The sequence below is a fragment of the Python bivittatus genome, unplaced genomic scaffold (genome assembly GCF_059951505.1).
Source record: "Python bivittatus isolate LINGU-HERP-01145 unplaced genomic scaffold, Pbiv_v1 ctg000730_np1212, whole genome shotgun sequence".
In the NCBI taxonomy this organism is placed as follows: domain Eukaryota; kingdom Metazoa; phylum Chordata; class Lepidosauria; order Squamata; family Pythonidae; genus Python; species Python bivittatus.
In genome coordinates this window covers 1,124,131-1,148,510 of record NW_028277109.1, presented here as the reverse complement: position 1 = coordinate 1,148,510, position 24,380 = coordinate 1,124,131, and the positions used below count along the sequence as shown (strand labels likewise).

Here is a 24,380-nt window from a genome sequence, read left to right as displayed (position 1 = left end):
AATGCAGCTGGCGAACCGCCTGAGCCAAGCAGGCCAGCCAAAGAGCCTCCTAACCCAGCTGCCCCCTCAGGACCAGGCTGGGGACCTGTTGCCACGCATCCCTGGCCAACCACCACACGAGCTGGGCTGCTGGAAGTTCCACCCACAGCAACCAGGAGCCCACTCCCCTTCCAGGTGCAAGTGATGCCAGACCACCATCCCTCACGCCTCCATCTTCTCAAAATTGAACTTCAGTTCCGGGTCTTCAGCCAGACGGTTAGAATCTCCACACTTGGATCAGAAGAAGAGACCAGGTTTCACGGCTTCAGATCTCAGTGAGAACGCTGGAGTTTAAGCTGGATCTTAGTGGGCGCAGAAATCCCACAATGGCCCCAAACAAACATTATTTGGATGGCTTGGGACTTCTTTGGACCCTGCCTGCCTACCAGCACTGGATCCCAGTCATCTGCCTTGCTGCGCCCGAGGAGAAAGGCTCCTGATCTCTGGACACAGCCGGGCAGGAGACCAACTGCTGCTCTGCCCGACTGTCCTGGATCCGGCGGTCTTGGCCTGTGCCTGGTTTTCAGCCCACAGTGAAGTGTCCACACAGCCACAGTGTATGAACAGGCACTCTTATTAAACAAGCCATGGTTAAAGGCATCATGCTGTGAAGAAACCAGATCAAGATGTGAAAAAGCTTTGGCACTTGCAATATTTGTAAGACCAGATGAGTCACAGAAGGCTGATTTCTCCTGGCTGGTTAAAGAGCTGCAGGAGTCTTCCACCAGTGTCTTCAAGGGAAAGTGCAAAGATGCTCTTAGCAGGAAACATCACATGTTTTCGGGCTAAAAAAACATGACAGTGATTTCATCTTCCCTTTCTGAGAGGATGTTTTGCAGTCGGCAAGCTCCCGTGTGTGATTCCAATACGCAGCCTGAAATCTGACCACAGCTTCTCAATCCCGACGGTTACCCAAAGCCAAGCAGTCATCACCTCCTTCCTGCCCAATGACTTCAGCTGAGGAGACCCCTCAGCAAGCGGACATTGAACCAGAAGTTTGCCTGACCAAAATGGGGGAAGGGACGGATGACCTGGTCTGCAGCGGGACTGGGAGTTGCCGTCCAGCCTTGCAGAAGGCGGTCCAGAGACCTGGCAACCACTGGAATGGGTAGGGCCCAAAACATTTGCCCTATTTTTTCCAGACTTTTAAGGGGGGAGGGATGGGAGCAGGAATCCTCTGAGAATAAAGTCTCCCATCCTTAAACCTCCCCAAATCCCACAATGGCCCCCAACAAACATTATTTGGATGATTTTGGACCCCTTTGGACCTGCCCGTCTACCAGCACTTCTCTTCTCCACTGCCCACCCTGTGCATTGGCTGGCTTCCTGCCAGGATCCCAGGCCCCCCGGGATGGGAGGAATGTCTAACAGCCAAATGCCTCCATTTGCCACACCCTCCTTGCAAACATGTTTCAGTGGCCCGTTTCCACTTCATTCGGAATTTCCCAGCGTACGCAGGTCAGTCCTGGGTTTGGGGTGGGATTTTTTTCGGGATGAGCAATGGGGAAGTGCATTTAACCCATGCCCTGCCCAGCATCGCTCCTCTCTAAGAAGCCCCTCCACAGGACATTCACGCTCCCCGCCCCTCCGCGGGAGACATGCTGTTGGAAGGCCGCCTGGATGGGACCAGCTGGGTGAATTAGGAGAGCGTGTCTTCCAGTCCTCAGAGCCTCCAAGATGTCTTCTTTTTCCAGCAGGGCTGTTGCAACAGAGCACAAGAAAGCTTTCCTCATGGGCAGAACTTGCTGCCCTGCGGGATCCATGCCATCTCTCCCGGCTGCCAGAACCTTTCCAAAATCTCCAGATTGAGGGCTGGACCAGGACAGCTTCTCTGCAGGACGAAGGTTTTCTATGGCCTCCTCCTGTCCTTGCTGCTCCTGCTCAGGCACCCCACCCCTCCTGAGTCTGTCTGTCCCCCCACTCCCTGCTGGAGATGCCTGGAAAGATGTTGCTGCTGATGGGTCTCCTGTCCTTCCAGCTCCATTTTGCCACCCTCTCCCTTTCTCCAGGTTCTTCTCCAGCTCACGAATGGCCTCCAGAAGGCCTCCAAGCGGTTTGGTGGCACAAGATGGTCCTCAGCCGCTCCTCCAGGCCAGGGATCTCCTCTCCTCTCCTCGCGAGCTGCCTTGGCACCCCAAGCTCTGCCGCTGATATGGAGCACTCACGTTAAGGCTACACAGACACTAAGCAGACGTAGCATGAGGTGGGAACGCAGCTACAAGATCTCTCGCTGATGTGCTGAACTCACTGGCTCGGCTCATGTAACTCACTCAGTCCTAAACCTGGGCTAACAAAACACAATTGCTGGGTTCACATGACATGTTATGTCCAGACATACAAGCTGTAACATGGCTTAGTTTGGGGATCAGATCCTCACCACATGTTAAGGCTGCAAGCAGGCTGAACTGCAAACTACCTAAATCCATTTTAACCTTGGCTGCCTCATGCAGAATCAGACCATGGTTCAACCATTGTGCCACTGACAATAAAATAGTCAGAGGGCTGTTTCTGGGGTTCAGCGTTGGGTCAGCAGAGCAACAACAAGCAGATGGCCTTGGCCTCTAGGTCAGAGCAGATCTCGGAACCAACTCGCCAATGGTGGCGGGGGGTGGGAGGCCCCCCCTATTCTGCAGGAGGAACCCTGACGGGCCCAGAATCCACATTCATCGAGAAGCAACTCCACCATCAACTGCCCTATCTAGGCCAACTTGAACCTGACATCCTCCGGTCATGTCAGACTACAGCTGCCATATTGAACCAGCAAAGTCTCGGCACCCCATTCTCAGCCTGAGCTCCCTCCACTCAAGACAGAAGGAAGGAACAGCTAAGACCCCCATATCTTGTCCGGTCCCTCCACCAACGCCTGTTGGAGACCTTGGCACTGGGGCGTAACAGGAGCTGCCTTGCCACCGCTGCCTCCCTGACTGATGAGGCGGCATTTAGAGTTCAGAAGGTGACTCAGTCAACACCAGACAGGCCCAGGTGTGTATCGATCGATCCATTTTATCAGCAAACATCATGTCGGGGGGAAGTTGCTTTTAGCGAGCAGAGGTGAGGCTGGAAGAGGAGAAGTCCCCGGAGAGATCCCCAAAGTAATGTGGAAATAGCCAAGTAGTTCCTCTTGGTCAGAAGAAGGTAAAAGGCCTGGAGAGAATGGGTTTGGTTCCCGCCTCAAAGCACCAAAGTTGGCTTTGAGGCGGTCCCTTGGGGTCTTCCTGTTTGACCGAGTGGGCCCCCCGCTTTCAAAGTCTTCACAAATGCTTTGTGTTCAAAGAACACAACCATTTTGTGTCCACCTGTGGCATATATGAATGGTTATTGGGAAATCTCTCCTCTCTCTTAGGGACCTGTGGAAAAACTACACGCACACACCACACACACTTTACGGCATACTGCATTTTACCCCATGGATGGAGACCCTCTACCTACGATACCCCCATTCTTTAGATCCCCCTGAAAAGAATCTTTATATCCCAGACAGCTCTCTGGGAACTAGCGCTCATCCCTGGTGGGCTGCAAGTGGCTGGAGCATCCTGTGCGCTGGTGGAGAGAGGACGGGCCCACGGCCCCACCCGCATCGCTCTGCCAGCACCCCTCCAGCCTGGCTGGCTTCCAAGGGCCCGGGAATAGCTGGGGAACAGCTGGAAGTAGTGCAGAAGCTGCCCTTCCAGCAGGGGCCACCCAGGACGCATCTCCCAGGCAGCTGCCAAGGGCCCCTCCTGCCGTCGGCCCTGCGCAGGCTGGAGGAGCACCTTCTTCCCTGCCGGGGAGGGCGGGGCAGGGGCAGGGAGGGGCCGCCTGAACCCAGATGAGCCCCCAAGATGGGGAGTTGCACTCACCCCCTCTCCTCCTCCGCATCGAGGCTTGGAATCAAGAAACAAAGTACAAGACGTCAGTGGCAGGTTGGCGCGTTTCCTCCCCTGGGCTGCACCCCCTGCCTCTGCCAAGAGGAGACAGTGCCTTGGTTGAGGGCCCGGTCTGTCCCCCAGGTGGGGTGGGGGAGCAGCATTCTGGGATGCAACCCTGGACATGCTTCCCACAAGGCAGCCGTGCCACCCCATCCCCTCGCCCGGCATGCACTCCTCCCCACAGCAGCAAGGGCTGGAACCAGGGCGTCCGTGGCGTCCTTTCCCCTCCCCAGCCCTCTTTCCTTTGCACATCACAAGCTGGAGGGGAAAGAAGGTCCCTTCCAACTGAACCACAAGGTGCATCAGGAGCCTTTCGGCCTGAAGAGCAGAACACAGAAACGTTAAGTCATTGCCTGGGCCTGGGCCTCCCTTTCCCCAACTGCAGAACCCCCTCCCTCCCTCCCTCCCCTTCGCGGCCATGAAGGGCAAGGTCTGCACCGGCTTCCTCCACCTCACAGCAACTCTGGGATGGGGCTGTCAAGCAAATCTGCCACTTCTGTGACCGGGGACCACCCAGCAACCTCACAAAGACAGGAAGGGCCTCGACAGATGCATTGGGGACTGGAGCCCCAACACGCCTACCTGGGAACTCTGTTTAGGGGCACTCCTCTTTCCAGCCACCCCCCCGCCTCTGCCTCTCAGGGGTCCAGCCAGCCATGCCCTTCACTTGCACAATGCATTTCACTGTCGGTGGAAATGGCAGAAACCAAAGAAGATTCCAGGTGCCAAGAGGGAGAGGGCTCCATGGTCATCACCTGCTGAATAGTTACACCTTGGCCAAAGAGGGGCGCTGCTGAACCACCGGAGCCAATTCAGGTGTGTAAGGGACTAGTGATTGTCACACCTGTCAGAGAAACCCACCTGTCCCATCCCTAGCTGTGCAAAAATGCTAGAAGAGAAGGAAGGAAGAGCCCCCAGCCCCCCAGCCCCTCAGCCCGCTCTCAGGGTCCCATTGTGATTTTTATGGAGAAAAGGACCTTCAAGGCCTAAGTCGCTATTCCAGCAGCCGGAGCTGGTAAATGAAACGTGCGTTGCTGAAAGGTCTGTGGGGTCTGGGTGTGTTTGTAGCTGGGGGTGGGAGGAATCTGAGGTTCTCCCAGATAGGGACGGCGATCACTGAGAAGATGACCACAAGGAGATGCCCCAACTGGCATCCGGCTGAGGAACTGGGTGACTGGAGAGCCAAAGGAGAGCGAGGAGTCCCCAGCGCAGGCTCTTCAGGAGCAGGACTCCATAAGGACAGGGGTCAAAGCAACAAACAGTTGCTCTATAAACCGTTTCTCCTTTGATGCCCAACCAACAGCGAGGAAAACTTGCTAGCAGCCCATGTCAACCATACAAGGAGCCTTCTCTCCAAACGTGTAAGGCTTCGTGGTGGCTGGGAGGGAAGAGACCAGAGACACCCCCAAGGGGAAAGTCTGGTTTGGAGAGGTGTCGCTTCCCCTAAAGTTTCCCTCAAGTGTTCTGGGATGGCCCAGGGAGCAGTCTGGGGCACCGGGTTTTCTTTGGGGTGCCCTCTTCTGCTGTTGTCCTGCCCTTCTCTTGCGTAAGCAGGGAGGGTCCTTCAGGAACAGGGGAGGTGCAAGGAGCGCCTAGGAAGATGGAAAACTCTGGGGACACGTGGGCCCAGAGGCCACGGGCCAGGACAAAGGCCTCTCAGGCACAGAGCAAGATGGGCCTGGCAGGGCCTGCCAGGGGGGCTGCCTAGGAATCCGTGGGGAGGTTGCCTTGAGGTGGAAGAAAGGCAGGATGCACGCAAGCAGATGGGCGGCCGGCCTAGGAGATGGCTTGGCCTGGTGATAAATAACCGTGGTGGCAAAGCCCTTGCAAGGCAGGGATCACAGCTGTGCAGGAGTACAAGCAACCCGGACAGATGCAGATGTTCACTACGGAACTTGGGGAAGGAAGACGGGAATTCCTTGGAAAAGCAGGGAAGTGCAAGGTGGGGGCTAGCGAGTTCCGCAGAACAGCAGACCACAAGCGTAAAATGGGGCGCTGGTCACACGGGACGGCGTGGCTACGAAGAAGCCTCTCTGCTGCCAGCTAGGCCGGCACCCTGTGCTGGCGAGGGGTTGGGTAAGGCGCTGCCACCCCCTTCCTTCCCGGGATCACGCCTCAGGACTTACCCAGCTCTTCCAGCTCAGCGGTCATGGACTTGGAGCGCAGGGTCAGTGTGGTGCTGGGGGCTCTCTTGGGTGGCGGCGGAGCTGAAAGGAAGAGAGAGGGCATTTTGCACTTCCTGTCCAGCAGCTTGCGCGGCGTGGCCAGGTGGAGGTGCCACTTCTTCTCCACCGCCTGAATCTCCTCGTACTCCCGGGAGGAGGAGTCGCACTGCTGCAGAATCTTGTTGAGGCTGCGGGTGGAGGCAAACTTCTTCATCGTCCTGCGGCCAGGCGGGGCAGGGCGGGAGCGCTGACCCAGGGCAGGTGGTCCCCAGGACCTCAGCTCAGGAGGCGCCCAGCCATGACTTGCCTGGGCCAGAAGGTTGGTGCTCAGGGTTGCCTCTGCCAGGCGGCAGGCCTGCTGCCCCCCGGGCGTGCCATGGGCCACGGGGTGGTTGGGCCTGCTCTCCAGCCCTCCCCCTCATGCTCAGCCCCCGTTCCTCCACCGGGCTGGCTTTCGGGAGTCGCCGGGGCCTCTGTGCGGCCCGGCACGTGGCTCCCCGGCGGCCCTGCCAGGGTGTGCTCCGCTGGGAGGCGCCGGCCGGCAGGGCCGAGGAGAGGGCCTCCCTAGCTGCCCCAGCCAGCGGCAGGGCCAGAGCAAGACTCCATCTGCCACGGATTTGCAGGAGTGGCACGAAGGCTCGCTCGTCACTTCGCCCGCTCGAGCCGTAACAATGCAGGCTTCAACGCTCCCCGTTGCTATGGGAACCAGCCCTTGGAGCTTCTGCCAGAGCTGCCTGCATCAGAGACCCCAGACGGGCGGATGGAGCGGAGGACGCGGCGGCGATGCCCACACAAAGCGCCAAGGAGGAGAGGTGGAGGGCCGAGGGCCGAAAGCCCGGCGCGTCGGGGGCAGCAGGGCAGCCCGGGCCGAAGGAGGCGGGCTCGAGGGGGGCGATCGCCCGCCTCTCTCCCAGGGAAGGGCTCTGGACGGCGAGGGTCAAGGGGCTCCCTCCAGGCCCAGGAGAGAAGGGGCGCCGCAGGACCTGAGGCTTCGGGGCCGGCCCTGCCACGAGGGAGGCGGGCAGGGGCCCCACTCCTCTTCTGCCCCAAGGACCGGCCGGCAGCCGCCACCCCAGGTCGGGTTGGTCTCCAGGCCCCCGGGCACTGGGGCGGGCAAGCTGCAGGGGCAATGTGAGCCCCCGCCTCCGCCCCCCACAATTCCGGCTCTGGAAGCCGGCGGATCGCGCTGCCTGCTTCTTCCCCTCCCTCTGCCGCTGGCTCAGGGAGCCCCCCTTCCCAACCCCTCCCTTCACTTGGGGACTGGGCGGCCTCCCACCCCCTGAAGAGCTTCAGCCCCACATCAGCGACCTGGGGGCCCCCCATGCCTTTCCCCACAACCCAGACCCGCCCAGATAGAAACAGGGATGAGACCTGCCTCCCCCTCACCCCTCTGTCCCACGGGAGGGAGCTGCTCCCCCTTCCAGCCCCCTCAGCTGGCTCGGGGTGCGGCCCCAGAGCTTGGGCCCTGAGCTGCCCTTCCAGGCCGAGAGGCTGCAGCGCCCACCCTTCCGCCCTCCGTGCTCGCTCGGGGGAGAGGGTGCTGGGGAGAGTTTAGGGTGCTCTCTGCATCCAAGCAGCTTCCCGGCACAGTTGGTGCCCCTCCTTCTGACCCCCCCTCCAAATAATTCCTTCCGGTGGAAGAGGAGACTTGCCGGCTCATCCTGGCACTCGGAATGGCTGGGAAGGGGCAAGGTCAAGCCCCTGGTGAGGCATTGCCCTCCGGCTTCCTGCTGTGCCCGGAGGCTTCATGGCAAACTCCCTGCCAAAACGCATCCGATCCCTGGCTCCTGGTCCAGCAGACAGTCCTGCCTATAGCCCACCTTGCAGGACTGCAAACACCGTGGGTGTGAGTGAGGCTGAATATGCCAGCCTGACCTTCCTGGAATTGGTACGGAAATAAAATGAAGTTGGCATATTTTGCTACGATTTTAAAGCTCATGCCGATATTCCATAGTAACAACTGCCCAGTTTGCCTTTGTAATTAATGCAAGCCTCAGAGTTGTTCATTGCTTACTTCTTTTGTTTAACGCCTTTCGGCTACTTGGCCATGAACACACACCAGTTGAGCTTCTTCTTACACCGTTCTGGTCTTCTTGGAGCTTCCAGAAAGGCAGCTTCTATTTGGCCCGCTGAACAAACCGAGGAAGGGGCTGCCTAGTCTTTTCTCTGCTTTGATTCTGCCTTTGATTTTCCGGCAATGGTGTGTGTGGGGGGGGTGCATAGCAGGTGAAAATGCTATGCTGAACGGCACTGCCCTCCCTGGGACTCCTGTCGCTCCCCGTTCCTCTTCGGCTCTTACCAGGTGGTGCCCCAAGTCTGTTCAAGGCACCTTCAGCCTCTCTGGCGGAAAGACTCCAGAGCCACTCGAGAGCAGAAATGTGGAACGAGCCGTGGGTCCCTCCATCGGCTGGAGGGCAGGGTAGACGAGCTTTAGGCACTCCAGCCCACCTCCCCCTCTGCCAGCCCAAAGCCAGGTCTGCTGGGGCTAGGGAGGGGTTTTGGGGGGAAGGTTCTTCCTTCCAGCCGCCCAATAACTGGGGTAGAAGCACAAGCCCCCTCCTCAGCACTTATGCCTTAGGCCAAGCCCTGGAAGAGAGCGGGGGGCTTGGAGGCCTTGAGGGGCTGGGCTGCCACGATGTGGGAGAATGTGCCTCCACAGTAAGAGCCCAGACTTGCAGCACGAATGACGTGAGAGCCGAAGGGTTTGCAGAATTAAGACGGAACATTTCCCAAAGAAGACATGAAACGAGGAAGCCTTGCCCGGCCTCAGAAGCAGGGGCAGCCTATTGACTTCTGCACTTCTCAACTGGAGATTCAGTTGGACGGCTGAGGAAGGGAAGGTTAAGCCAGCCAGGGGGGAGGGAGCTCTGATGCATGCACGTTTGCTCGCCCCTAGTCTAAGTTGCTGCTAGCCCTCCTGGTACCTATTTCTTCAGACAGCAGGCAGGGTTCCCTTGCAGCCACCCAGGTCCCCCAGGCCCTTCTTCTCAATCACTTTTCCAAGATGGACAAAAGAAGTCACAGAGTGGCCTCATTCTGCACTCTGCAATATTTCTCATGACGACAAGGGATGGCTGTGGAGATGGAGGAAGCCCCCAAATGATGACCCCACGTAGGTGGCATCCGGTAATTGGAAGCAGTTGGCTTCTAGCCTTCATCAGAGGTTAGGGCACAGGGACAGCTTGGGCTATCACTTCCTCCTCTTTGGTAGTCCTTCACATCATTTCACTTCGCGCTCAGCAAAGAGTGACACCCACACCCCCTTCATGCCTGCAGAGACTCCAGTGTCTCCCGTGGAAACTATTTTCCTTTCCAGATCCTGGCCGCTCGCTGACCCGTGTCTCAGAGGGCTGCCAATCTGAAAGCCACAAGATGTGAGGAGAGCATTTTAGCTCCTGGTGCTTTCTGGACACCGTGTCTGCTCCACAGGGAAAAAGGCCAAATGAGCTGGATGGCTGGAATGTTCACCAGATGCCTCCAAAGAAGCGTCTGCTCCTCCAAAGGCAGGGTCTCTGGGGGTCCTCTAAGCCAGGAAGGATTCATTCCCTCCAGATACATGGAGACTGTAATCTTACACAACTGGCAGAAGAAAAGGAGGCTTTCATTTGTTGGAAAAGCAGAGGAGACAGTTTAGATGAGAAGCTTTCCCTAGGGATCAAAGGCACTTGAGAACCACACCTGATGGACCAGGAATTTCCCTGGGTTTAAATTCCATCTGAATGATGAACACTTGCTGGTGCTGAGAGAGCCCCCTCAACCGCAGTTCCCCTTAGGGGAAAGCTAAGGGAAGAGTGGGGCATGAAGCAGCACATGAACTGAATGGAACGAAGGGCCCGCTTGGAGTTCCAGCCACTGCCACCAAGGACTGGCTCCATGGTACCCATTCACTTGATAGCCAAGGAACGTGGAACTTTCCATAGCTAGGCAAGTTGTTGTATTGATACCAGGTGCATTCTTGGGTCGTGGCTGGCATGTCTTGCATCAAGCAAGGGAGTCCACCCTCAAAATCCAGCCCTTCCAGTCTTGGGCCCTGGTATTATGGCACTATCAGAATGGGGCATCCAGGATGGAATCCGGCACAGAAACTCTCAAGAGATGCCTGCAGGGTGGTCTACCGTTCAAGGTGGAACCTCTCTTGGTCTTGAGCACCAAGTGTTTAGTTTTGCTATGGGGCAATTCATTCTTGACCCAGAGGGCTTGTGTTGCCTCTCCACCAGTGGAGATAAACCTGGGTAGGCGGGCCAAGGCAGCATTTCTCACCTCTTGGCTCTCTCGGCCATGGTTGCAGGACCCTGCTCTCTTGATGGAGCTCTACCCCACAGCATCTCTCCGCAGCAAATGTGCACTAGCAGTTATCTACCTTTGGGCTACACCATGTGGCAAGGATCAGTTCTTAGTGCCCAATATTCCACAAGGGCACTGCTTCATGCACGGAGGGCCTGGAGTAGTGAGTGCCAGACTGGAGAAGAAAAGAGAATGGAAGCTGGGGAGGGGGTAGGGGGCATGGGAAGCAATGGGCAGTGGCAAACGTGCCTGTCCCAGAGAGAGGGGAATGACAGCCAGGCTATGAAGAGGCGGCCACAGCGAGGGAGGCCGAGCCCCACTCTTCCAAGCACATGAGAGCAGCGGAGACCCTTGACGGAGACTTGAACTAAAGAGGCGGGGTCTGCTCTGCACTCACCTTTCTTCCGAACCACGTCTTCAGACTCTGGCTTGCGACTGACAGAGACCACTTTCATCACCAGATGGTTCCCCCCCTGGCGGATGAGTGAGACCACCTGCTTGTGCCCCACCTTCACCACGTTCACGCCGTTCACCTGTGCAGCAAGGAGAGGAGCGATGAGCAGAGGAATGGCACTATTAGGGTGGCTCCGTCATGAGCAGAGGGAAAGCTCCCCCCCGCGTGATCCCATGACTCCCTCCACTCCCTGCAGGCAACAGCTGGCCACAACAGCTGGCTGCCCCCCACAGGCAGGTACACTGTTCTGGTTTGTTTTCAGTCATTGAAAAACTTTAGCAAAGAATATTTAATACCAAAATAGCCCAAATAACCTTTCGCAAACATTACAAGAAATAACAGGAAGTGATTCAATGTTGCACCATCTCAGTTCAATAACTGGAAAAAAGAATTCAAGCATTTCCAAAATGTTTGAGGCCATCTTATCATTTCAAGCAACTGAAAACATCTCAACTTTTGTTTTCTCTTAGTTGAATTAATGACTTATTTATATACAGTTATTTAAGTTTTTATGATGTGCAAAAAAAGGAAAAAAGGCAAAAGGGAAAGAAAAAGAAAGATGTTGACAGTTCAGTCTCATGATTTATTTTCAGCAACAGGGTGGACGGATGGCTTGGTTGGGACGGATAGCGGGGCAGAGCGTGCCACCTGCACCCTCCTGGCTGCTGCAAACTAGCAGCCCCGTTTTCTGCCATGGAGAGAGGCAGAACCCACAGAAACCATAGTGCAGGCTCCAAGGTCAGCACCTACAGTTCTGAAGCCAAACTCCAGGAAAAATAGGGACTCTTGTAATTGGGTATCTCCTGGAGAAAATCTGTGTGGTCACAAAGAGTTGGCTTGATAGCACGTAATCATAATCAACTGGGCATTATTGTGATGCTCGCTGTAGTCCTTTTCCATCAACTTAATCTGCATCAATTTGTTTATTCATGCTCAAAACTAATTGTCTTACAAACATTTATTGAATTTTTCCATCATGCAACCCCCAGTGTCCCCACCACTTTACTCCCCGCAACCTCATGTTTTACAGATAGTATAATTTGTAAAATTATTTTACAACATGCATTTCTAAACCTTTATGTTTCTGAGATGGGACTGAGAGACCAGAATGGAATTTCAAAATTGTAACCATACAAAATGCACACTTTAAACCACACACTAGCTTAGGAGCTAAGGAGGAGGTCAATTCCGTATCAGGATTTACAAAGACTGCATCCTTCTCACCCTCTTCTCTGACATCCAGCCCCAGCTGCAGCTTCAAGTGTGCACCGTGGTGGAACCTCCTCTTGGCAGGCAAATGATGAAAGCCTTGGAGAACTACTAGAAGGCATGGAAGGGAACCAGAAGATCCCTTCCTACACTTCTAGGTCAACAGCTTCAGTGTTGTTGTTAATAAGATGGACAGCAATTCTGTCCTTCGCTCTTCAGGAGATATTTTGTGGGAAGAAAGTAGACCAGAGTAATGGAAGGTTAGGGGAGGAATATTCTCTAGATGGTTCAGAAGTTCCACCAATGAAGCATTCTGACCACCTCACTAGTGAGCCAATAATTCCTTAGTTCATTGCTCAGAAGAACCCGCCACGATCCTATCTGTGGCCTGATGGATATTGTCTGCCCTCGATAGTTGCGCCTGCTTTCTACCATGAGGGCAGATGTTTGTTTATTTAGAAATTTTATATGGCTACTCATCTTCAGTATATAACCCTGAGCATCTAACAACAATCCACAAAACACATAACCCCCCTTCAAAACAGAAATACAAAAAAAAATTAAAAACAACAACATAGAAAATTAATGTAGCACATAGCAAATGCCCAACACAACTGGACCTCTATTGGGATCGACAAAAACCCCAGCTCAGCGCCTGGGGGAAGAGCCCGGTCTTGTCCCAAAGGCCAAGAGAATTGGGGCCCTCCAGATCTTGGGGGGAGGCTGTTCTATAGGGTAGGTGCTGCGACAGAGAAAGCACATCTCCTAGGTCCCACCAGATGACACTGGAACATGCCCATCCGGTGGGATGTTTAATCCAATTAGGAAAATTTAGTAGATCCCAACCTCAGCAAGGGATCCCCGATGGGTTCCTCTGTCTGGTACATTTCTGCTGTTCAATTAGTTGCATGAAATACTTCCCTCCATGCCCACCCCACCGGGACATGCCTTACCCTCTGTACAGGATGACCATAACAGTGTTCCTTCTATTCAAGGGCTGACTTCTTGCGTAATGAGGACAAACTCTAGAATATGGGCCTCTGGGGGAAACTGGGAGCAATTTTCCAAAATGCCTGACTGGAGTTCTGCATTGCTGAGGGAAGCTTTCATCCCACATCTCAGTCTCTTCACAGCAAAGACAAAGCCCCCCTTTAAAAAGGATCATAAAGGAGCCCTGAAGGCGCACCCCAAGTTCAAGGCTCAAGTAGTATCTCTTAAATCCCCTTTCCCTCCAAGACATCCGCCACAGGGTCCTATCCCAGCTGCTGTTCTCCAGATTTGTTGGAGTAAAATTTTCATGACTTTGGGTATCACTGACCTAAGTTGGAATCCAAGAAACCTGAAATGGACCAGGCAAAATTCAGGCTCTCATCCTACAGGCCCCAGGGACATAATAAATCTTATGCAGAAAAACATATATGGAATGACCTTTCTTACTTTAAAGTCACTCCTACAAAGTCGTTTGTCAAACTACAAGTAAGTTGTGGAAAATTTCAACCTCCAGGGCTGGAGAGAGCACGCGACAGGATGAGACAATTGCCTCAACCTGCTGATCTGAAGTGTCTCAGAAGGCAGAAGATGACATGTCTGCGTATCCTTCTATCTCGCTCACAGTGGGATTGATTGTCTCAGCTCAGGTCCGTGGACTGCAGAGAGGTACTATTTCCTGTTCCACCTTAGGCAGCAAGACAATTCTGGCCAGGCCTTACCGGCGATTAGGAAAAGATCTGGACGGTCTGCCTCAGAAGAGAAAGTGTCAGTGATAAGCTATATCACAGCAATGCCAAAAACACACCCAAAGCTATGGCAAAATCAGATGTCAACTCTGACCCACTTTCCTCTGGCAACACCATTACAGGACAGACCCCCACAACAGCTGAGGATTCTGCATCTCTGGGGGGGAAGGTTGCATCCTTAACCAAGAGAAGTCCACCTGGCCAGTCCTTGTGTAGGAGAAATGGAAACAAATCTGACATTAGACATGGCAACAGCCAAATCCAGTGGGGGAACACTTCAGCATCCAGGACATTATGCCACGGACCTTGTTGCTGAACAGAAGAGTTACTACAAAGACTAATTTCATCACAAAGTTGGAATTTATTAGGTTTAATTCTCAGAATTCACACTGAGAATTCACAGGGCTTTACCATACTTCCTGTGCTAATCGGCCACCCATGCAAGGATCCTGTAATTCTTCCTACCAGCTTATCTCCCCAGTTCCAGCCATGGGGGCACAGGTACTGTAATACTTCTCTCTCAGCTCTCCTCCACTGACCTTAGGAAGCAAACTGTAGCTCATGAAACCTCATGCCACCATAAATATGGTCCTCCCTGATGTTTCCTCGTGGGCTTCTAGTATGTCATTCCCGTGAGACTCCTTTTGAAGGCTTCACCTGAATTTGTCATTGTTGGGGGAGAAAGTGCTTCAGTGGAGAGACTTCAAGTGCCTTTGTGGGTAAAGGCCTCCAAATTAGAGGCCAGTAATCAGTCTCTGACTCACAGACTCCACATTCATAAAGAGAACTGTGTTTTCAAAGAATATTAGTCAATGATTCGATGCAGAGGGGAAATGAGGAGGAGGAGGGGGAGGAGGAGGAGGAGGAAGTGATCAATGATTTACTGAAGAAACAAGATGCATGTGGAGAAGGACAAGGATCAGCATGGCAACCTGACCCAAAATGCCATTTCAGAACAGGATCTAATCCTAGAATCAAGATTTTCCCTCAGGTGGAAGAGGACAGCACAGTCCCGCTCACCCAGATGATGGCTGGTGGCTACACACAGAGGCTAAAACCAGTCAGTGGCTCCTGAAGAGCAGAGAGCGGGTGATGCCTCCAGCAAGCAAGCCGAGGCCCCTGTGGACCAAGCCTCCCTCCCTTTTTGGACGGACCTGGGCCAGGGGGAAGGGGGGACAGAGAACCTGGGCAACAAGGAAGAGGGCTCAGGACGCGGCTCCCCCGGTTGCTCCAGGAGCAGCCGATGCTTGGGCAGCTGAGCCTGTCTGCCAGATCAGGGGAGCAGGTGGGGAGCAGTGGGCACAGAGACAGATTCCCAGGGCAGAATCGGCCCCCTGAATCGGGAACTCCTCGGAGTGCTGGCCTGCTGCAAGTGCTCTGCCCAGCGATCCCTCCACCATGCCCCTTCCGGGTTTTGGACCTGCCCTGGCAGGGAGCTGCGCCCTGTCCGCCACGGAGCCCAGCTGTCACGCGCAGGGCTCCCTGCAACATGGACCCAGGGCCGGCCGGCCTTTCCTCGGCTGGCCAATCTCCTTCCCTGCATCTGGGAGAAGACCCGCGCACACGGGCTTTGCTCAGCGGCCGCGGGGTAACTACAGGGGCAGCTTTCATTAAGTTGTCATTTTTTGTTTGGACTTATTTTACCCTCCAGCGGCTCGGTACCATCTGCCTGCGACGCTCAGCAGGCCTCGTCTCCATCTTGCATTTCTCTTGTGGAAGGAAGCTCAAATGATTTACTTGAGACGGAGGTGCCACCGTAACATGTTGGCAATACCTGTGGGGGTCCCACAAAGCTGAGGACGTAGTGACAGGATCTCTGGCTCCTGGGAGAGATGCTGTCCCAATGGTGTGTCCCCCTTGCCCTACGGAGCCCTTGGGGGCACTGCTCAACAGGAGCCTGGGGGCTGGGAGTCATAAACATAGTCCGTAACAGAGGTGCTGCGGATGTGCAGTTGGCTACCTACGGCCTGGAACAGCGGCTTCGGCGCTTCAGCTGGACAGACCCGGGTCTTTCCCCCAGCAGAGAGACGGTGCTGGGGCTTATGACGCCCTGACAGCCACCATAAGAAGGCAGCAATGAAGCTGAAACTGTCCACAGCCCTGAGAGGACATTGGCCCTGGAGTTCTGCGAAGAGAGTGGCCTTTATTGGCTGCAATCTGCTGGCCTATGGAGCTTGGTGGAATGCGGAAAGCTCCCAGCATAATTTTAAAAAGCGAAATCGGTTTCCCTGTTTCTTTTTTCTTCTTGCAAAACAGCTTATTTCTTAACCAGCTCATGTTTGGTCCTTAATCTGCCACATCTCTGGTGCCACTTTGAAAAGATCAGTGGTCCTTGCCTGTGAACTGCAGCTTTGGCTGAAGGGAGGCCTTACAGGTGAGACAAGTCCAGATTTTGGCATCCACAGCGCAGGCTCTGGTGGAAAGAGGGCCTTCAGAAGGAGATTTTCAGAACTCCCTGAATCTCCTCTGAGAAATCTAAGGAAAATGCTGGCTCTGTGGATTCCGGTCCGGTGCTCTTAAAAGAGGTACTTCTAAACAGAGCTGAAGGCTGGAGCGCTACTGGTCTCCTGCTCATCACGTGGGAGAGTTAAGTTGCAGGTAAACTGGAAGGATTCCCCAACTTGCACCCGAACCCAAGCAAAAAAGGAGGGGGGAAGGGTGCTTTCTTTTGAGATAAACTTTGCCAGCTTCACCAATTTTGCCATCACCATTTTTCCGAGGGCAGAAGGGCAGTTTTTGCCAGCCCAAAGACTCCTTTGAGGCTTCTGCATCCCTCCCTCCCCGCCACATTAGCCTGGACCTATCAGCTGGTCAGCTCTACAAAGGGGTGCAAAGGGGTGACAAGAAGAGCTCCCAAGGTCCTGTGCGAGGTGGAGGGCAGGCAGATGGCAGAGGGTGAAGGAGAGTTCTGGCTGTCTTGGCCAAGAGACCATGCTGGGCATTCTTGCAACTGACGTCTAACCTGGAAGTGGGAGACCACAAGTAATGGAAAGCTAGACTCCAGTTTGAGGTACGCTGGGAAGGTGCTAACCTGAAGAATTGGGTGTATAGCAGGAAGATAGGCTGGCATCCTTTCATTTGATGGGCCCCCAACTGTTGAGGTCATGAGAAATGCCAGGCTGGAAGAATGCCAGGCTGCCAGGCTGGAAGAATCACAAGCCGGAATTAAGATTGCAGGGAGAATCATCAACAACCTCAGATATGCAGACGATACCACCCTAATGGCAGAAAGTGAAGAAGAACTAAAGAGCCTCTTGATGAGGGTGAAAGAGGAGAGTGCGAAAGCTGGCTTGAAACTCAACATTAAAAAAACTAAGATCGTGGCATCTGGACCCATCAATTCCTGGCAAATAGAAGGGGTAGAAATGGAAGCAGTAACAGAATTCAATTATTTGGGCTCCAAGATCACCGCAGATGGAGACTGCAGCCATGAAATTAAAAGACGCTTGCTCCTTGGGAGGAAAGCCATGGCAAGCCTAGATAGCATATTAAAAAGCAGAGACGTCACCTTGCCGACAAAGATCCGCATAGCCAAAGCTATGGTTTTTCTGGTAGTAATGTATGGCTGTGAGAGCTGGACCATAAAGAAGGCTGAGCGCCGAAGAATTGATGCCTTTGAACTGTGGTGCTGGAGAAGACTCTTGAGAGTCCCCTGGACTGCTAGGAGGTCAAACCAGTCAATCTTAAAGGAAATCAACCCTGATTGCTCATTGGAAGGACTGATAATGAAGCTCAAGCTCAGATACTTGGTCACCTAATGCGAAGAGAGGACTCTTTGGAAAAGACCCTGATGCTGGGAAAGATGGAAGGCAAAAGGAGAAGAGGACGGCAGAGGATGAGATGGTTAGATGGCATCACTGAAGCAATGAGCATGAAACTGAGCAAACTCAGGGAGGCGGTGAAGGACAGGAAGGCCTGGCGCAATATGGTTCATGGGGTCACGAAGAGTCGGACACGACTTAACGACTAAACAACAACAACTGTTGAGGAGGAGGAGGAGGATGGTAATTTATTAAATTTATATGCTGCCTGACTCCCAGCGACTCTGGGCGGTTGATCTCCTGGCACTTAGCAACTTGGGGGCTTCTGCTTTGCTTGTTTCAATGCCGTGCGACTTCTGGGCACTCTTGGGAGCATGACCTGTGAACCTCGGCTCTGAATGCACCTTCTTCCAGAAGAAGAAAACAGCTGGCAGCCTTGCACTGCTCCCAAAGAGGAGCTGATGATGACCAGGCTGACTTCACCCCGCGGTCGCCCAGCACTGACCAGGCTGACGGGGGCGGGTGGCCTCTCAAAGCCAAGGGCCTAGACAGTGGCAGAGAGCAGGGCCTGCCACGCAGCAGCAGCTGGAAACCACAGCTGCTTGCTTCAGTGCCAGCTTCTCCTAATGACATGCCTCAGTTTAATTTTTCTCAAGTCAAGAAAATGAAACATTTGTTCAAAATAGAAATGGTTAGTTAAATGTGCTGAATGTCATTTCCCCTCAGCGCTGTTGCAAAAATAACTGGTTTTGCACATTGGAAAAAAAAAAAACCAAGGCAGCAACAGCAGCTTCCAAAAAAAGCAATTTTATCCGAGGGTCTGATTTGGAAGAGGTTTAATCTAGCTAACCTAGGTTTCCCCAACATCTGCTGGGGATGGTGGAAACTGAACTGTCCTCGCCAGCTTTCCACTCTTCCACCAGGATGCTGGCTTGCAAAGGCTATGGTTGGCGATCCAGCACTCCAGGAGAAGCGGGTGCTGTTTCTCCAGGGCCCCCACCCAAAAGATCAACTCGCCCTTTCAGAATGTCTAGGTCAGCCTTCTCCAGACTTGTCTCCTCCAGCCCTGGCTGGGGAGTCACATATCTGGGAAGGCTGGCTTAGTTCCGCACGCCCTGTGTCCAGAACGCGCTACGACCAGGCAGCAAGGACTGCATAACCATCTCTAGAGAAGAAGGGGAAGCACCAGATAGGACATCCTGCAAATGTAGTCCTATACACTGCAGCTGCTGGGAAACCCTACTTTTCCTCTCCTCCATGATTTCACACCAACCAGAGATGCCTCCTGGGGCACTGCCTGTACCCCACTGCCACTTGGTTGATTCTCCCTGATCTCCCATCCTGAGGTGCAGACAAGAAGAATAAGGAGGATCCCTGCTAATGCTTCCAGTTACAGCTCTGATGAGACAGTGTGTGTTTGTGTATCTTGCACAAGATTGGGGCAGCCATCAGCTTCCCGAAATACCCAAAATACCTCCAAGACCAGAGTATTAACAGAAGACTCAGCCATTGGGAATACTAGTGGTACCTCGGGTTACGAACGCCTCTGTTAACGAACTTTTCGGGTTACGACCAGCTCCAGCCGCAAAAATTTACCTCGGTTTGCGAACTCCGCCTCGGGGTACGAACAGGATATGTGGCCATTTTCCCTCCCGTGACATGGTCCGCGGCCATTTTTCCGCCCGACACGTGGTCCGCGGCCATTTTCCCGCCCCTGACACGTGGTCTGCAGCCATTTTCCGCCCCTGACACGTGGTCTGCAGCCATTTTCCGCCCGACACGTGGTCCGCGGCCATTTTCCGCCCCTGACACGTGGTCCGCGGCCATTTTCCGCCCCTGACACATGGTCCGTGGCCATTTTTCCGCTCCTGACACGTGGTCCATGGCCATTTTCCGCCCGACACGTGGTCGTAGGGAGGGGGACTCTCCCTCCAAGCAATAGCTGTCTCCCTGTCCTCCACGCCAGAACGGATTAACGGTAATTACATTGAACCTTATGGGAAAATTTGCTTCAGGTTGCGACCAATTCGGGGTGCGACCAGAGTCATGGAACAAATTAAGTTCGTAAACTGAGGTTCCACTGTAGTTACAATCATGGATTCATAGACTGCTTCAGTTGGAAGTGATCTTAGAGATCGTAGGAATCCTTCAAATCAATCCTGTCTGAAAACCTTTTAACTGATTATGTGCCATCAAGTCCTTGTTGACTCTTAGTGACCACATAAATAGATCTTCTCCAGGATGACCTGTCCCTAACCTGGTTCTTCAGCTCTTCCAACAGTGCCCCCATTGCTACTGTCTATCAACCTTGCTGCTGGGCATAGTCTTCTCTTTCCTTCCACCTTTCCTAGCATTAGAGCCTTTTCCAGAGAGCTGGATCTTTGCATAATGTGTCCGAAGTAGGATAATCTGAGCCTGGTCATTTGTGCCTCGAGTCTGGGTTGATTTGTTTCATGATCCACTGGTTTGCTTTCTCGGCTGCCCACGGTATTCTCAGGAGTCTTCTCCAACACCAAAGTTCAAAAGCATCAATGCTCTTCCTATCCTGCTTCTTCAAAGTCCAACTTTGTTTCCATAGAGCATCACAGGGAATCCCATGGCTTGCACGATTCTGACCTTTGTAGGTATAGACATGTCACGGCATCTGAATATCTTTTCCAAGGCCTTCGTGGCTGCTCTACCGAGTGCTAGTCTGCAGCATATTTCTTGACTGCTTTTTCTTTACTGTTGGTGGTTGACCCTGAAAGGCAGAAGCTGTCCACCACTTCGATATCTTCATTGTCAATTCTAAGTTCTGGTTGTTCTACTTGTTATCATTAGTTGGTCTTTTTTATATTTAATTTTAATCCCATTTCTTTCCTTGACTTTTATTACTAGAGCCTGCAGATCCTTTGCATTTTCAGCTATCAGGGTAGTATCATCAACATAACACAGGTTATTGATGTTTCTTCCTCCAGTTTTAAAACCTGCCATGGCCCAGGACAGACTCTGACTCCGAAGAGGCTGCTCCAGCTGAACCACTGGAATGTCAGCCTCAGGAGATACCAAGCCAGCAATCACCTGAGGCTGATCCAACACAGGCACCATCACAACAGCTGGAGCAGCCAGATGATGAGGCACGGCCTTCAAGCCCTCAGACTTGATGAGCAGAGTGGAGAGCAGAGCAAAGACATTCAGTGAGGCTCCTTGCCAAGCAGGTGAGTAACTAAGAGAGTTAAATTAAAGATCCATGCTTCTCTGATGGAAACAACTGTCTGATCTCCTGCTCAGGCATGTTGTTCCTGTGATTCTGCTTGTGATTCCTGAAACCCTGACCTTTGGACTGGCCGACAAACCTGCCTTTGCTCTCTGAACTCTGGACTGGATTTGACTTTTCTTCTGCATGCCCCTACTGAAAGCGAAACTGCCCAGGCAAGCTTTCTTTCCCAGAGAATCTGTTTTGATTTACATTCCTTTCCTTGTCTGCTGCTATCTACTCAGCCTTGAATACATTGCTATTTGCTCTATAAAGGCTGAATATCACTATAACCCTAACCCAGAGGAAGCAAATGGCTTGGATGCCACTAATGACAACTGCAGTGGAAGGATGGAGGAGGAGCTGAGAACTTTTCTGCCATGACAGATGCCCCTGCCCTGCCTGTGTTCATAGTCAGGCATGCTTAGGGGCACACAACAACCTGTCAAAGGCCAACCTTTAGAAGATGCAATAAACAACAGCCTTTTTTTAACAGAAGAAACCAACTAAGAGTTTGTGGCTCTGGACAAGAGCCTGAATAGATGAGACTCAATTTGCCTTCCTTGTAATCAGATTTTTTCCCCTCACCTGATACCTAAAACTGCAAAATAGAACCTTTAATGCCCATTTCCCAGCTGTGGAAAATGTCTCCCCATAGCAGTGTTGTATCAGTTTGAGTGCACAGCTGTGTGGAGAGGCGATGTTGTGAGGGTTTCTGCTCCCTGCACAAGATGAATTTCAGCCTCCCCCTCCCTCTCCAGTGCCGAGCAGATCTAGTGTGGAGAAGAAAGCAGAGCCTCATCCTGGTCCTGCCATGGACTCACCTCAATCAGGAAGTCTCCTGTGCGCAGTCCTGCTCGCCAAGCCACACCCTCCACATCCACCGATTCCAGGTACTGGAGTGCCGGGAAAGCTGGCGTTGGGGTGAACTCCTCAATGGGAGTTTCCGCTGAAAGAAAGAAGAAAAGAAATTCCAGATCAGAATGAGGGAGCGCCTCTTTGCATGGCTGAAGTGGAGCAGAAGGCTTTTGGCTGGTGGTTCCAGCCCTTCTGCCTCACTGCTGGGCCACAGTTGCCTTGGACCTGCTGCCCAGATCACCACAGGCCTCTGTGGACCATTCTCACTTGCTGTAACCCTAAGATTCCAAGGAAGTCAGGGTCCTAGTGAGCAACCGCCCTGCCCCCCTCCCAGGGAGATTCTGAGATGGGGAACCAGCCCCGCAGATGTCACGACAGACACCATTTGCCTCTGAACGGGGCACACACGGAGGACCTGGAATTGGCATTTGAGGCTTATATAAAGAGAGGAAAGGGCAGATTAAGGAGAGGAATCTGGGTGACTCAGCTTCCTTCACGACTTCTGTCTTTTTCTGAAGTTTTATTCAACTTGGGTTATAACAGGCCGGGCTGTAGGAGGACGGGCACGGGAAGGAGTTTAGAGGCCTATGGTCAGACCTGTCCCATTTCTGCTTCAGCCCCACTTCTCCTGCTAATGTGGGAGGACAGCCAAGCCAGAGGCCCCAAGCCATGACCCTGCTTGTCATGTGCTGCATATCCTTCAAAGCAGGATGACACCTTTTGGTAGCTGGTCAGGGCAGAAGTATGGGAAGCTGGAGCAGAAAGACGTATTCCAGATTGCCCACGTCCCCGCTGAGGGCAGCTGGATCACCTTGATGCAGCACCCATTCACTGTCTCACCCACAAGGCTTTCCTTGATGGGCCCCTAACTCATCTGTCAGAGCTTCCCGTATCATGAATGGTTTGCTGGTTAACGGATGAGACTTAGAACTCCCCCCCACACACAAAAAAGATATGCTTTTGCACAGTAAAATCCAGAATCTTTTAGTTAAACTGCTCCAGGCAACAAATACCAGAACCTCCTGTATCAGGGAATAACTAAACCAAAATGTCTACTGAAAAAGGCCCTTGTCAAGCCCCCATCCACCAAGAAAGCTTGGCTCCCATGGAGCCTTACTAGACTTATTGCAAGGCAAAGGGGAATCTTGGAAGCTTATATGTGCTTCCACTCATTGGTAAGTAATGAAGTTGGGGCCTCTGATCCTTCAGGTCGCCAGGAAGAAGGATCCCACAGATGGAAATCCTGAAGGGAAAAACAGTTCAGGAGAGTTAGGGGGGAGTTCTGAAAAATGAGCCAATTAGGGCCCAAACACAAACCAACCAAAGAGAAAGAAAAGTAGGCGTCAACGGATGAGATGGTGGAACTGCACCACGAGTTTTCCACTAAACTAAGAAACAAAAGTTTAAAAAACGGAAAGAGGGGCACATAATGAAAGCAGAATATCAGGGAATATGCCAGACGGGGTTAGCAAAACTAAGGCTCGGAATGAGGTAAGTCTCGCCATGAATGCTAAAAGGGGTTCTTTGGGTGTGTGCGGAACAAGAGGAACGTCAAGAAAGCAGTCAGTCGGCTGGCTGCAGAAGATGGCAAGATGGTGACAGGCCACAGGGAGAAGGCTGAACTGTTTAGTTCCTCTTCTGCATCGGTCTTTTTGCAAAAGGAGAAAGTGGTCCAGCCTGTCAGAAGGTGCACTATATGCGGCAGAAGAGAAACGCAGGTCACACAGGCAAGGAAGTGGCGAGAGAACCCCCAGCTCCTTGGAATGAATTCAAGCCATGGGGGCCAGATGGATTGCACCCCAGGAGGTGAAAGGAGCTGGCGCACACAATCTCACAACCACTAACTGTAATTCTTGAGAACTCTGAGAGTGCAGGGGAAGCGCAAGAAGACTTAACTTAGAGCTCACATGGTTCCAGTCTTTAAAAAAGGGAAAAAAACTCGAATCCAGGAAACTATAGACAGGTCAGCTTGACGCGAATACCTGAAAAATCTTACAAATGATAATCAAGTGGGTTTGCAAGCACTTAGAAAGAATCCAGGTCATCCAGCCAACACAGGTTTGTTAAAAATAGCTCATGCCAGACAAATCTAGCCTCCTTCTTGATAAACTGGAACAATGTGGGATGGATGGTCCCACCGCAAGATGGATTTGCAGTTGGTTGAACAACTGTATGCAACATGTGGTCCTTAGCGGATCTTCATGGAGAGAGGTAGGTGGTGGGGACCCTCAGGGCTCTGTCCTGGTCCCAGACCTCTTCAACGTTTTTAGAAATAACTCTGATGAGGGGATAGAAGGGATGCTCAGCAAATGTACAGATAGAAGTTGGAAGGGAGACTGGTAACACCTCAGAATGCAGGCCCAAAGTTCAAAAGGGTCTTGATAAACTTGAACACAGGGCCTTTTCCAACAGTGATTTGAAATATAGGGTTCTGCACTTATGTATGAAAAATCAGATATATAGCTCCAAGATAGGTGGTACCACTTTGAAACAAGAGAAGAGTCTTGACCTTTTTCTCTGGGACAAAATCAAATTATAGTGGAAGGATTACTTCCCATGATTTGGAAACTAGACTTCTGTTGATGCAGCCTAAAATTGCATGTCTTTTTTGCATGTTTCTTTCCATCTTCAATGCCTTTACAGAAGTTGCTGTAATACTGCTTCTTGTCTCTTCTAAAAGGTCTCTGAAACTCTTTAAGTTCCTTTCTGTCTGCCTTACCAGGTAGGCCAG

The 24,380-nt window shown here is 52.7% G+C and overlaps 1 protein-coding gene across 5 annotated transcripts in view; it reads right to left on the bottom strand.

Moving 5' to 3' along the window:
- SHANK3 (SH3 and multiple ankyrin repeat domains 3) overlaps positions 1 to 24,380 on the bottom strand; it is a 317,497-nt gene that overhangs the window by 33,603 nt on the left and 259,514 nt on the right. For all 5 annotated transcript variants that reach the window (XR_015793568.1, XR_015793567.1, XM_088129075.1 and 2 more), the window contains 3 exons: positions 21,616 to 21,740; positions 10,794 to 10,929; positions 6,074 to 6,154 (listed from right to left, as the gene is read on the bottom strand). Coding sequence is in view for 3 of the 5 variants with exons in the window: in XM_088129075.1 (XP_087985201.1) it covers positions 6,074 to 6,154; positions 10,794 to 10,929; positions 21,616 to 21,740 (342 nt within the window). In the remaining 2 variants the exon portion in view is untranslated. The remainder of the gene's footprint in view (positions 1 to 6,073; positions 6,155 to 10,793; positions 10,930 to 21,615; positions 21,741 to 24,380) is intronic.